The sequence below is a fragment of the Meleagris gallopavo genome, unplaced genomic scaffold, assembly GCF_000146605.3.
Source record: "Meleagris gallopavo isolate NT-WF06-2002-E0010 breed Aviagen turkey brand Nicholas breeding stock unplaced genomic scaffold, Turkey_5.1 ChrUn_random_7180001957228, whole genome shotgun sequence".
Taxonomy (NCBI): domain Eukaryota; kingdom Metazoa; phylum Chordata; class Aves; order Galliformes; family Phasianidae; genus Meleagris; species Meleagris gallopavo.
This window is the reverse complement of record NW_011217588.1, coordinates 1-10,795: the sequence shown is the minus strand read 5'-3', so window position 1 is coordinate 10,795 and position 10,795 is coordinate 1. Positions and strand designations below refer to the sequence as shown.

The 10,795-nt window shown below is 48.5% G+C and overlaps 1 protein-coding gene across 3 annotated transcripts; it reads left to right on the top strand.

The window, feature by feature from the left end:
• Positions 1-19: 19 nt before the first annotated feature.
• LOC104917179 (zinc finger protein 501-like) lies at positions 20-3,671 on the top strand. 3 transcript variants are annotated; one of them, XM_019611830.2, is made up of 4 exons: positions 21-324; positions 430-1,700; positions 2,161-2,323; positions 2,391-3,671. In XM_019611830.2, exons 1-2 carry the CDS (start codon positions 24-26, stop codon positions 1,440-1,442), a joined length of 1,314 nt encoding a protein of 437 aa, XP_019467375.1. In that variant the 5' UTR covers positions 21-23; the 3' UTR covers positions 1,443-1,700; positions 2,161-2,323; positions 2,391-3,671. The 3 variants fall into 3 exon arrangements, with proteins under 3 accessions (XP_010726592.1, XP_019467375.1, XP_019467374.1); XM_010728290.3 differs by having other exon boundaries at positions 20-324; positions 433-1,700; positions 2,161-3,671; XM_019611829.2 differs by having other exon boundaries at positions 2,161-3,671.
• Positions 3,672-10,795: the final 7,124 nt, after the last annotated feature.

Sequence of the window (10,795 nt, the reverse complement as noted above, 5' to 3'; positions counted from 1 at the left end):
AAGCTGTTCACAAGTTAATTGTAATGAAATTATTCCTTCATAATTTTCAGAGTTGTAAAAGCCTTCTTTGCTCCAAAGGAAGCTGTGGGCCCAGTGTCATTCAGGCCCAAAGTGTGGTTTCTCCTTGGGGAGGGACACAGAGTGGAGCTGTTCGACAGGCACTGTACCAGAATGATGGCAATGCTCTCATCTCCCCTGTTTCTCTTGTTGAAGCTCTACTTCCAGCCCCCAAACCCATGCTGATCTCCCTGCTTGAAGGAAGGGAAGAGCCCTGGATCCCAGATGTGCGTAGCCCTGAGGCCGTGCCAGGAGACCTCAGCCCAGGTGAGGTGGTGGAGGGAAGGAGGAGGTTGGGGCTGGAAGAGCCGTCTCTGTCTGTGTTTTGTTTTGGGCACTGTGTGCTATTTCTGGATTTCCTCTTTCATCCAGCAGGAAGTGGGATAAGAGCTATACTGGAGAATCTGCAGGAGAGTGGTGTGGCCGAAAGGCAGCGGGGTCACATTTCCATTGAAGAAGTCAGAAGGGATGTCCAAGGAGGGCTGGAGCAAGGTCAAGGTGAGCACACCAAGAAGCCACTGGGAAAGTGTCTGGGAAAGACAGGAAAACGCCCACTGGACTTCAACATAAGTCAAAAGGGGCCTGAAGAACCCAGGAGCAAGGATGTGTGCCAGAAGAAAAAGCAGAATCCATGCACTGAGTGTGGGAAAAACTTGGAAATAGATTCCAGCATCATTAACCACCAGTGCATGCATACAACAAAGAGCCCGTACAAGTGCTCTGACTGTGGGAAGTGCTTCAAATGGAGATCCAACTTAACCAGCCATCAGCGCATCCACACAACGGAGAGACCATACAAGTGCTCAGAGTGTGAGAAGAGCTTCAAAAGGAGTTTTGAATTGAAGAGGCATGAGGGCATCCACAAAGAGAAGAGGCCTTATAAGTGTCCTGAGTGTGGGAAGAACTTCAAAAGGAGTTCCCACCTCACCAGTCACTACCGCATGCACACAGGAGAAAAACCCTACAGCTGCTCTGAGTGTGGGAAGAGCTTCAAAACGAGTTACTACCTCACCTGCCACCAACGCATCCACACAGGGGAGAGACCGTTTTGGTGCCATCAGTGTGCGAAGAGCTTCAAAAGCAGTTCTGAATTGAAGGACCACCAGCGGACCCACACAGAAGAGAAACCATACAAGTGCTTTAAGTGTGGGAAGAGCTTCAAAAGGAGTTCCCACCTCACCTTCCACCAACGCATCCACACAGGGGAAAGACCCTTTCAGTGCTCTGAGTGTGGGAAGAAGTTCAAAAGCAGTTATGAACTGAAGCAGCACCAGCGCATGCACACGGGAGAGAGACCCTATAAATGTCCTGAGTGTGAGAAGAGCTTCAAACACAGATCTAATCTCAACACCCACAAGCACATCCACAGAGCACACAGGCGGTAGAAGCATCCCAGGATTGGGGAAACCATCAAAAGCCTCTTTACTGTCATGGTTTTACGGTTTTTTTGTTTTTGGTTCTCAGTATTCCACATCAAAACATCATGTAGTGTACTGGGAGTTAAAGTGTTAATGCTCCAATTCCAGGCACCTATCCCCATACATTACGGAAGCCATGGGATCCGGCCCTTCCGGGTGGGGCGGTCTCTTACTGCCTGGCAGTGGGTGCTGGAGGTGCTTTCCTGGCCGTTCCAAGCTTTTCAGGTTTGAATTGGTCTCGGGAACTCTCTCTCTCTCCTATTTTATTTGATTTATTAGTCTCAATTTCAATCAGATTGTATTATATTGTGTTATCTTGCATTCCGATATCATAGTTAGTAAAATAAGTTTTCCTCCATAGATTGTTGCCGCTGTTTTGTTTTCCTCCCTTCCTTCCCATTTTGTGGGGTGGGGAGGGGAGGGCAGGGGCCTACTGCCCCCTGGGTGTGGATTGATCTCGTTAACTCCGTGACAATTACCTACCAGCACAGCTACACAAGATACAGAGCCTGCAGAGTTCCGAGGGTGGGAAGTGCTTCAGCCACAGCCCCAACCTGGTCATCACCTGTGGCTTTGTGTGGTGATGAACCTTACAAATCCCTTGAGTAGAGGAAAAGCTCTATGGCCAAACTAAGTCCCTTTTCTCGTTCTTTGCATGGGAATTACCACTATTGCTCTCTTTCAGCTGCAGTTGCTATGTTGAGTGGCCATACAAAGGAAATCCAAAGAGGGATGTGTCACAGCCACTGGAAACCCTTTGCCAGGTGGCATGTTTCTACCAGGGTTGCGTGTGAGGAGTGTCACCTATTATCTCCCCTGTAGAAACTTCTCTGCTGAGGAGGCAGCAGGTGAGGACCCAGAAGAAATCTCAGCTGGGCTGATATGTCATCAGGAACAAAGAAATTCCCTTTGCAGGCAGTGGTGGGAAGTGTTTCATCTGGAGCTCAACCCTCGGTAGACCGCAGAGAATCAACCCAGGGGAGAGTCCATATGAGTGCCTTGACTGCAGGAAGAGGTCCATCCCCAGCTGGAGGCTCATCACACACCAGTGGATCCACGTGAGGAACCCTACAAAATGCAACCTCCAAGAGGAGCTTTGGCTACAGCTCGAACCTGCTGAGGTACCAGAGAGTCTGCACTTGGGTGAAGTCCAATCCGTGCCTGCACCAGTGAGTTCACATGACAGAAAGCCTTAGAAATGCCTTGAGTGTGAGAAGGGCTTTGTGCAGAGCGCAGAGCTCCACACGTGCATGAGATGACAATTGTTGCAGAAGTGCTACAAATGTCCCATGTGTGGGAAGATCGTCAACCACAGCTCCAACTGCAAGAACCAGGGGAGCCACTCAGGGCAGAGACCATAGCAATGCCTGCACTGCAGGAAGGGCTTCATATAGAGCTCAGTCTTCATTAAACATTACCCTGTCCACATGACATGGTGGCCTTGCGGGTGTCTCTCATGCAGGAAGAGTTTCTCTCAGGGCTGGCACCTCAATTCTCCTGGGAAAATCCCCAGCGGAGAGACTTTGAAGATGCTGGAGAGCCCAAGGATGAGAGAGACCCAGATGCTTCTCTGCACGCAGGAGGAGTTTGCAAAGGAGATGGCATCACTGGCACCCTCTGCAGAAGGGACTTAACCCAGGAGCTTCAGATGGCCTCTCCTTGCTTCCCAAAGCAGTTCTCTCACCATGCCTGCTTTCCTCTTCTGCTCCTCCTGCCAGCAGCTTTTTGATGCCCTTTCCTAAGGAGAAGCATCTGTGTAGGGATGTTCTGTGTGTCTGTGTGCATGTGTTGCTCTCAGTAATCTGTGAGTGCACTGATGCGTCTGAGAGAAGGGTCAGGAGAGCAGTAACGTGGCTCTTGGAGGTTTTCTGAGAATCATCTGTAGTGGAAAGGGAAGGGGGTGAATAAAGTAGCTGAGCTGTTCTAGAGCTTTCTTCACCGTAGACTTGTTTTTGTTTTTAAAATAAATGTCAGCATGTGGAATGAGGAGAGGGAAAGGTGCAAGGACGATCTGGTTTTTGGGTACCTCCTCCAGCCCACTGCTTGCTTCTGGGGAAGGCATTTTTTTCACACAACCCTATCATCCTTCCTAACCATGCTGCACATTGGCTCTACTGCTCTTCCAGAAAGCTCGAATCAGGAGGTCAGAGCAGCTGTGTGACACCAAGCCTTGTTTGTCTCCAATAAAACTACAAAAAGCTGAGCTGTCTTCCTAAATGCACCATCCAAGTTTCAGGAGATGGAGGAAGCAGAAGGCAGTGCAAACCCACAGGGTGCACAAGCAGCTCATCCCCACAGCACAGATTTATCAGAGTGCTCTCCAGGGCATGCTTGCCTTGCAAGTGATCCCTTTTGAGCTTGAAGGTTTTTGCTTTTACCTTGGGAAGGTGTGTCTGAAATCTCCTGCAGCAGGGCCTTCACATTTGCTGCACTCAGCTAAAGCTGCTGTGTTTGGTATGCGGCTGGCAGGAAGTGGAGGTTGATTTTGCTCAGCCAGTTAAGCTGTTTTTTCACTTTTTTTCCCTGAAAAAATCATTTTAAAAGCCAATTTCCTTCCATGGTTGTCACCCATCATATTTATTTGTATTAAGATTTAGAGATCTCATTTTTTTTCATCTACCTTTGAACCTGCTTTCCCTCTGCCCTGGGAAAAGTCCTTGTGATGCGCACATGAGTCCCTGCTGCGTTGTGACTGCAGTGCCCTGTCTGCAGGAACAGGAGCATGTCAGATGCCACAATGGTTTGTATTCCTTGTGCTGCTGGAATGGTGGGCATGCAAGAGAGGGACTTCCATTTGGATGTTCACTTGGGAGGCTTTGTCTTGGTGAATTCTACCAGTAGTTGCATCTACCCCGCAGAAAGCTGTGCCCTCTGTGTCACAGGTCACCTCTGCACTCACGGAATCAACACAGCCACAGACAGAGCTCCCAAGGGAACAACCAGCCCCCCAGGTGCCCATGTGCAAGGCTGTTAAGTGTTACTGGGTTTTCACGTTGGCATCCAAAGTTGGAGGCCCTGTGTGCTGCAGCATCATCAGCATGAGTGAGACGTGGTGGGAACGGTCCTGTGATGGGTGTGCTGTGTGTGATGGATGGCTCTGGGCTCTCCCGAACCCCCTCATACGCGGCTAAGATCTCCTTTTCAGCTGGAGTGTAGCCCTCGTCCGACCCCCTGTATGCTTTACTCCAAAATACCAGGGGTCAGCTCCGGGTCTCTCCTGAGGCTCTTTGCCACAAACTCCAAGTGGCACCTTTCTCTCCAACAGCAGTGTAGAGGATATTCTTTACATCCTGTCCCATCCGTACCTGCCCTAGGGCCACAGCATGGGCTATCTCTTGTTTAATCTGTTTAAAAACCTGCTGCTGTTCAGGACCCCAAGCAAAATTGTTCTTCTTTCACATCACCTGATAGAGGGGGCTAACTATGAGGCTGTAGTTTAGGATGTGCATACTCCAAAAGCCCACTACACCCAGAAAAGACTGTCTCTTTTTTGCTAGTGGGTGGAGACAGTGGTGATTTTGTCAATCACATCTCCTGGGATGTAACAATGCTCATCTTGCCATTTTACTCCTAGGTACTGAATCTCCTGGGCAGGTCCCTTCACTTTGTTTCACATAATAGCAAAACCAGCACACAGAAGAATTTGAATTATTTGTTCTCCTTTCTTAAAGACATCCTCTGCTGTATCGCCCCACACAACAATGTCATCGATGTACTGAAGGTGCTCAGGAGCACCGCCCTGTTCCAATGTGGTTTGGATCAGCCCATGGCAAATAGCTGTGCTCTGTTTCCATCCCTGGGGCAAACGGTTCCATGTATACTGCACACCCTTCCAAGTAAAAGCAAACTGTGGCCTGCATTCTGTGGCCAACGGAATGGAGAAGAATGCATTGGCATTGTCAGTGGTGGCATACCATTTGGCTGCTTTTGACTCCAGTTCATGTTGGAGTTCTAACATGTCCGGCACACCTCTCAGTGGGGGTGTGACTTCATTCAGGCCGTGGTAGTCTACTGTCAGCCTCCATTCTCCACTGGCTTTACGCACTGGCCATATGGGGCTATTAAAAGGTGAGAGAGTTTTTCTTATCACTCCCTGACTCTCTAGCTGATGAATCAGCTTATGAATGGGGAGCAGGGAATCCCTGTTGGTGCACTACTGCCGTTCTTGTAGCGATGGGTACCTGCTGCTCTTTTACCTGCAATAACCCCAGAACAGATGGGTCTTCTGACAGGCCAGACAAGACAGACAGCTGCTTAATGTTGTCTGTATCTACAGCAGCTATTCCAAAAGCCCATCGGTATCCCTTGGGATCCTTGAAATACCCCCTTCTAAGATAATCTATACCAGTATGCATGGAGCCTCCAGTCCAGTTACTATAAGATGCTTCTGCCAGTTTTTTCCAGTGAGGCAGATTTCTGCCTCCAACACAGACAATTCCTGAGAGCCCCCAGTCACTCCAGAAATATAAATTAGTTCTGTCTCTTTATAGCTTGAAGGCATCAGAGTGCACTGGGCACTAGTGTCCACCAGTGCTTTATATTCCTGTTGTTCTGATGTGCCAGGCCATCGAATCCACACAGTCCAATACACTCTGTTATCCCTTTCCACCCCCTGGTTGAAGGCAGGGACCCTCTATTTGTTACCTGCAGTAACGGGAGCAACTTCAGTAGTGGTTGATCTGTTCTGTAATTCTCTCACCCGTGCTCATAGTGCAGGAGTGGATTTGTCATGCCACTTCTTCATATCGTCTTCATGCTCACATAAGTAGCTTCACAGGGCACCATGAGACATAAATTTACTGTGGTCCTTTGTTCAAGTAGGGAGGGTGTCTGCCTTTGATAGCTGAGACTTTAATCAGTTCGGCCAGCTCCCTCACTAGTTCTTTTGATCATCCTGCTTTTTATTGGGTGTTTCTGATACTGCCACGGGTTCATCATGATTGATCACTAGGGACAATTCCTCCTACATGCCGTTCTGGCTCTTCTCCACTTTATCTAGTCTTTCTGCCGTTTGGCAGATGGCTGATACGGAGCATGGAATGGTGCTAGTCTTTGTTCCAATCTTTGAAGTACAAGAATCAGTTCAAAAATTGGGGGTCTTCTGCCTAGGTCTACATATCTATTGGTCATTTCAAACAGTGAACTGACGTACCTTTCTGGTACTGTTCTCATGAGCTTCTGCCATATTTTGGCTGTACTCGCTGTTCTCTCGGGATCATGGTCCTGGTGTGGATCACTAGAAACAAACTCAGGATCATACAGCATTTCAACTATGGCTGTTTCTCGCAAATACTGGATGCGTTTCTCAGCAGTATTCCAGCTTTAAATCCCAGGCTCCAGCTCGGTTCTGAAGGAATATCTTCCCTTCAGAGCTAAAAACATTCGTTCCCAAAGGGTGGTGACTCTGTCCAGACTTCTACTAATCCCTCTGTCAATAGCTGAGTCTTGGGCGACGTTTCCTAGTTGGCGGGCTTCATTACTATTTAGGTACATGCTACCAGCCCCGTTGTCCCAGCACCGAAGCATCCAGGTGACAGCAGGCTCACTCGGGTGTCACATAAACTCTTTTTTTATGCCTTGGATTTCAGTCATATTCAGGGATCGACAAATAGTGGTAACGGTGATTCCCTCCTCATCACTCTCCTCTCCACGTCTTTTACTTTTCTCAGTTGCCCTTCTTGGTGGTGGTGGTTTTGAGGAGGGCCCCTTGCCTGGCTCTTCCTCTATTTCCTTCACTTCTTCTTTTTTTCGTTCTAGACATGAGGACACACATTTCCATTTCTGGCTTTCCACAGGGCAACTGACATTAATACTGGTGCCTCTTGTGATCGATCAAGATTGACTTGGAGGTTTCCCCTTTTGGTTCAGATCTCGGTTTGGAAACTTTTTCTCTCCACAACAGTATTATATAGAGGTTGATAAGCACAAGCTAAGCCCCAAACAAGCCATTCCTTCTCAGATCTTTCTGAGCTGCACCATCCCTTACCCAAATGTTTCTCAGGGTGCCACAGGTTTTCAAGAGTAAAATCCCAAGACACCAGGAGTCCCCACGCTTCTAATCTCTGTCCTAAACCTCTCCATATTCCCTGCCACTCCACATTCTCTGGTTTTGGGGAAAAATTACTCCACATAATCTAAATTACTATTGCAGAGAATACATGCAGAGAGACTGATAGCACAGTACCTAAGCTGGCACCCTGAACATGCATAACCAACTGGGAAGAGCACCTAGAAACCAGTCCAAACACCGTATTGTCTGTTAGATTAGCCAGGATGTATAGGAACCAGGCAGGTATCTCCATCAGTGCTCTTAATTGATTATACATATGTGCAACTCCAAAAAAGAATACGAGGAGCTTAAAAAGGAACCAGTATGTTCCAACTAACATAAGGGTCCTTAGTCCTCTATATAATGCTCTTAAGATGAAGTAAAAACCATAGTTGCCCGCATTCTCCACCAATAGTTGTCACAGGGTTATCCCTGGATATAAGTCCATGTCAGGGAGGGGGCACAGGCCCCGGGAAAAAGGAAAAAAAAAAAAAGAAAAAGGAAGAGGTATGAAAGGTTTGCTGTGAGCCGGCCGGCCCCAGGCCGCGTGCATTCCGGGAGAGGAGGAAGGGCAGAGAGCAAGCAGATAGTTTTAACCAAGAGAAAACACAATGGCAACGATTTGAGAAGGAAGGGTAATTTACTGAATTTAACTAAATCAAACAAAACCATAGACACAAGAATATCCAAATGCGAGTCAAACCACGATAGTGCGGGGGAAAGCACGTGCTTTTCTCCACAGCAGGCTGAGACTGCTGACCTGGGCCAGAGAGAGAGAGGCAGACACTGGAGTCCTGTCCAGAGCACCACCCCAATTCCTCTTTCCGCCAAGTCCTCCGGGGATGCCACCCCTTCCCCTCCCATCAGGGTACTCACAAAGTCCATAAAAGGCAGTAAACAGAACCAGAACATTAACTCATTAACTCCCATGGTCCACATGATGTTCTGATGTGGAATACTGACAACAAAAAATCACGATACCGTAACAGTTCACACTGTTGGAGATTGCAGAGAATAACCTCTGAGTTGTCCCGTAGGATCCTCAGAGAAGGTCATGTTGCCGATACCCAATCCAAAATCCAAAAGCATGGGAAATTATCACGATGAACTGGAGATCTGTGTACGGTCACAGGGCCATGATCTCACTGCTCCTACTCATATTAATTTCTCTTTCCTTTTCCTCCTTTTCTCTGAAAGCAGTTAAGTAACTCAAGGATTATGTGATTTGTTACATAGTATACAGCTTGCACATATACAATTGTGAGAGGGTCTACATGTAAGGATAACCATTTTGTAGAAAACTAATGAGCTACAAGAGGAACATGGCTGGAAAAGGACCTTAGAAGTGATTATTTCTGCACAAGCTGACAGGTCAGCCCTCATCTACAATAGTGCTGTGGTGCCAGAGACACCCAGCAGGACTCTGTGATCAGTCCATGCTGTTGTGTCACAAGGAACAACTAGTGAGGATGCAGAACCATCAAAGTAAGGCAGTGCCAGTGTGAGTGCCAGTGCAGGATTCGAGGTGAGTGTCTGCAGCCCACAGGAAAAAGGAGGTGAGTGTAGGACTGCATAGAATAGCCTATGGTGGAGATGGCCAACAGCAACCATTTGCTCGGAAAGCAATTGGTAGCTTGGAAAGCAAATGGTATCCTGAGCTCCATCAAAAGAAGGGTGGCCAGCAGAGTGGTGATTGTCCCCCTCTACTCTGCCCTCATGGGGCCCCATCTATAGTACTGTGTCCAGGTCAGGAGCCCCCAGTACAAGAAAGAAAGAGAGCAGTTGGAGAGGGTCCAGAGAAGAGCCACAGTGATGATCAGGGGGCTGGAGCACTTCCCCTGTGAAGACAGGCTGAGGGAGCTGGGCTTGTGCAATCTGGAGAGAAAAAGGCTGTGAGGTGACCTCCTTGCAAGATTTAGGTGTCATGTCAGGGGGAAGTTCTTTACTATGAGAGTGGTGTGGTGCTGGAACAGGCTGCCCAGAGAGGCTGTGGATGCCTCATCCCTAGTGGTGTTCAAGGCCAGATTGGATGGGGCCCTGGGCTAATGTTAAATGTGAAGGTTGGTGGTCAAGCCTGTGGCAGGGGGGTTGGAGTTTCGTGATCACTGAGGTCCCTTCCAACTCGGGCCATTCTGTGATTCTGTGACTGTGTAACAGCACTGGAAAGGCTGGAGGACCCAGCAGTAAACCAAGGTCTTTGTTCACTCGGCTCTGACAGTTGTGTCTGCTGCTGAGGCTCAGGAGGGCACAAGTTGTATTCCTGACACTGGGGCCTCCTTGCCTTCTTGCAGCTCTGTAGGGAGGCCAGTAGGTGTCCTATCATTCTCCCTCACAGAACACTCCACACCTAATCCCACTGACCGTGGGAGAGCCTTGGGCCATCTGTGAGGGACAGGACCACCCTTCCCAGGGGCTGCAGCTATGGCCCTACCCTTCTGTTGCATCAGACCAAACCAAGGGCTTGCCTCAACCTCAAAGCACCTGCACAGGGCCTTTGCCTGCCTGGAACCACAGCCTCCAATTATCTGCTCTAACACAGCTGTGGGGAGGCTTTGTTGGTAATGACCCCACAGGGACCAATTAATACTCCAACACTCTCCAACATTTTTGGACAGCATTTTAAATGCACCTTCATCATTTGGTTACAGCAGGCTTCTTCTCAAGTACCTGAAGTTCACAGACACCAGATACACTGTGGGACTCATTACAGTGCAGAAAGACCAAACAAGCCATTTCCCTCAAGTCTTCAAGACTTCAGTTGTTCATTAGGGAGGTCTCAGTGTTGCAGACAAAGCTTTCAAGGAGCACTGTCCAAAAAAGGAGTTGTCATATTTAAAGGTAATTTTTATTACAGCAAAAACCGAGATGTCACTGAGTGCGGCACAACCTCTGTGACACAGATGGCAGCTCCGTCAGGGAGAGGGAGGTACAGCCAGCATGGGGATAGCATTGGGGGGATTCAAGAGGGAAATGTAGTCAGTAAGAGCTGATAAGTGGGTAGTGACTGCGCTAGACAAAGATAGGAATTAATGCAGATGGAGGAGAAAGAAGCCTGTGGAAGAGGTGGGATGCTTGTGGCCAAATGTGTGGTCAATACTGGTCTGACTTTGTGTGTAGGAGGCACAGGAGGGAGATAACTCTCCTCCAATACCCAGGACTACAACCTCAGGATGCCTCAACTGATTCAGCTGAATCCCATCCCTATGGAAGTGTAAAGGGCTCTCATTCAGAGCCAGGATCCCTGCATCCCAGGGGCTGTGTGCTGCGGGGG

Excerpts from the sequence above, each read along its gene's own strand:
- LOC104917179 (XM_019611830.2), top strand. The coding sequence starts at position 24 with ATGAAATTATTCCTTCATAATTTTCAGAGTTGTAAAAGCCTTCTTTGC. Across the intron at positions 325-429 it reads GCCAGGAGACCTCAGCCCAG|CAGGAAGTGGGATAAGAGCT; the intron begins GTGAGGTGGTGG and ends TCTTTCATCCAG.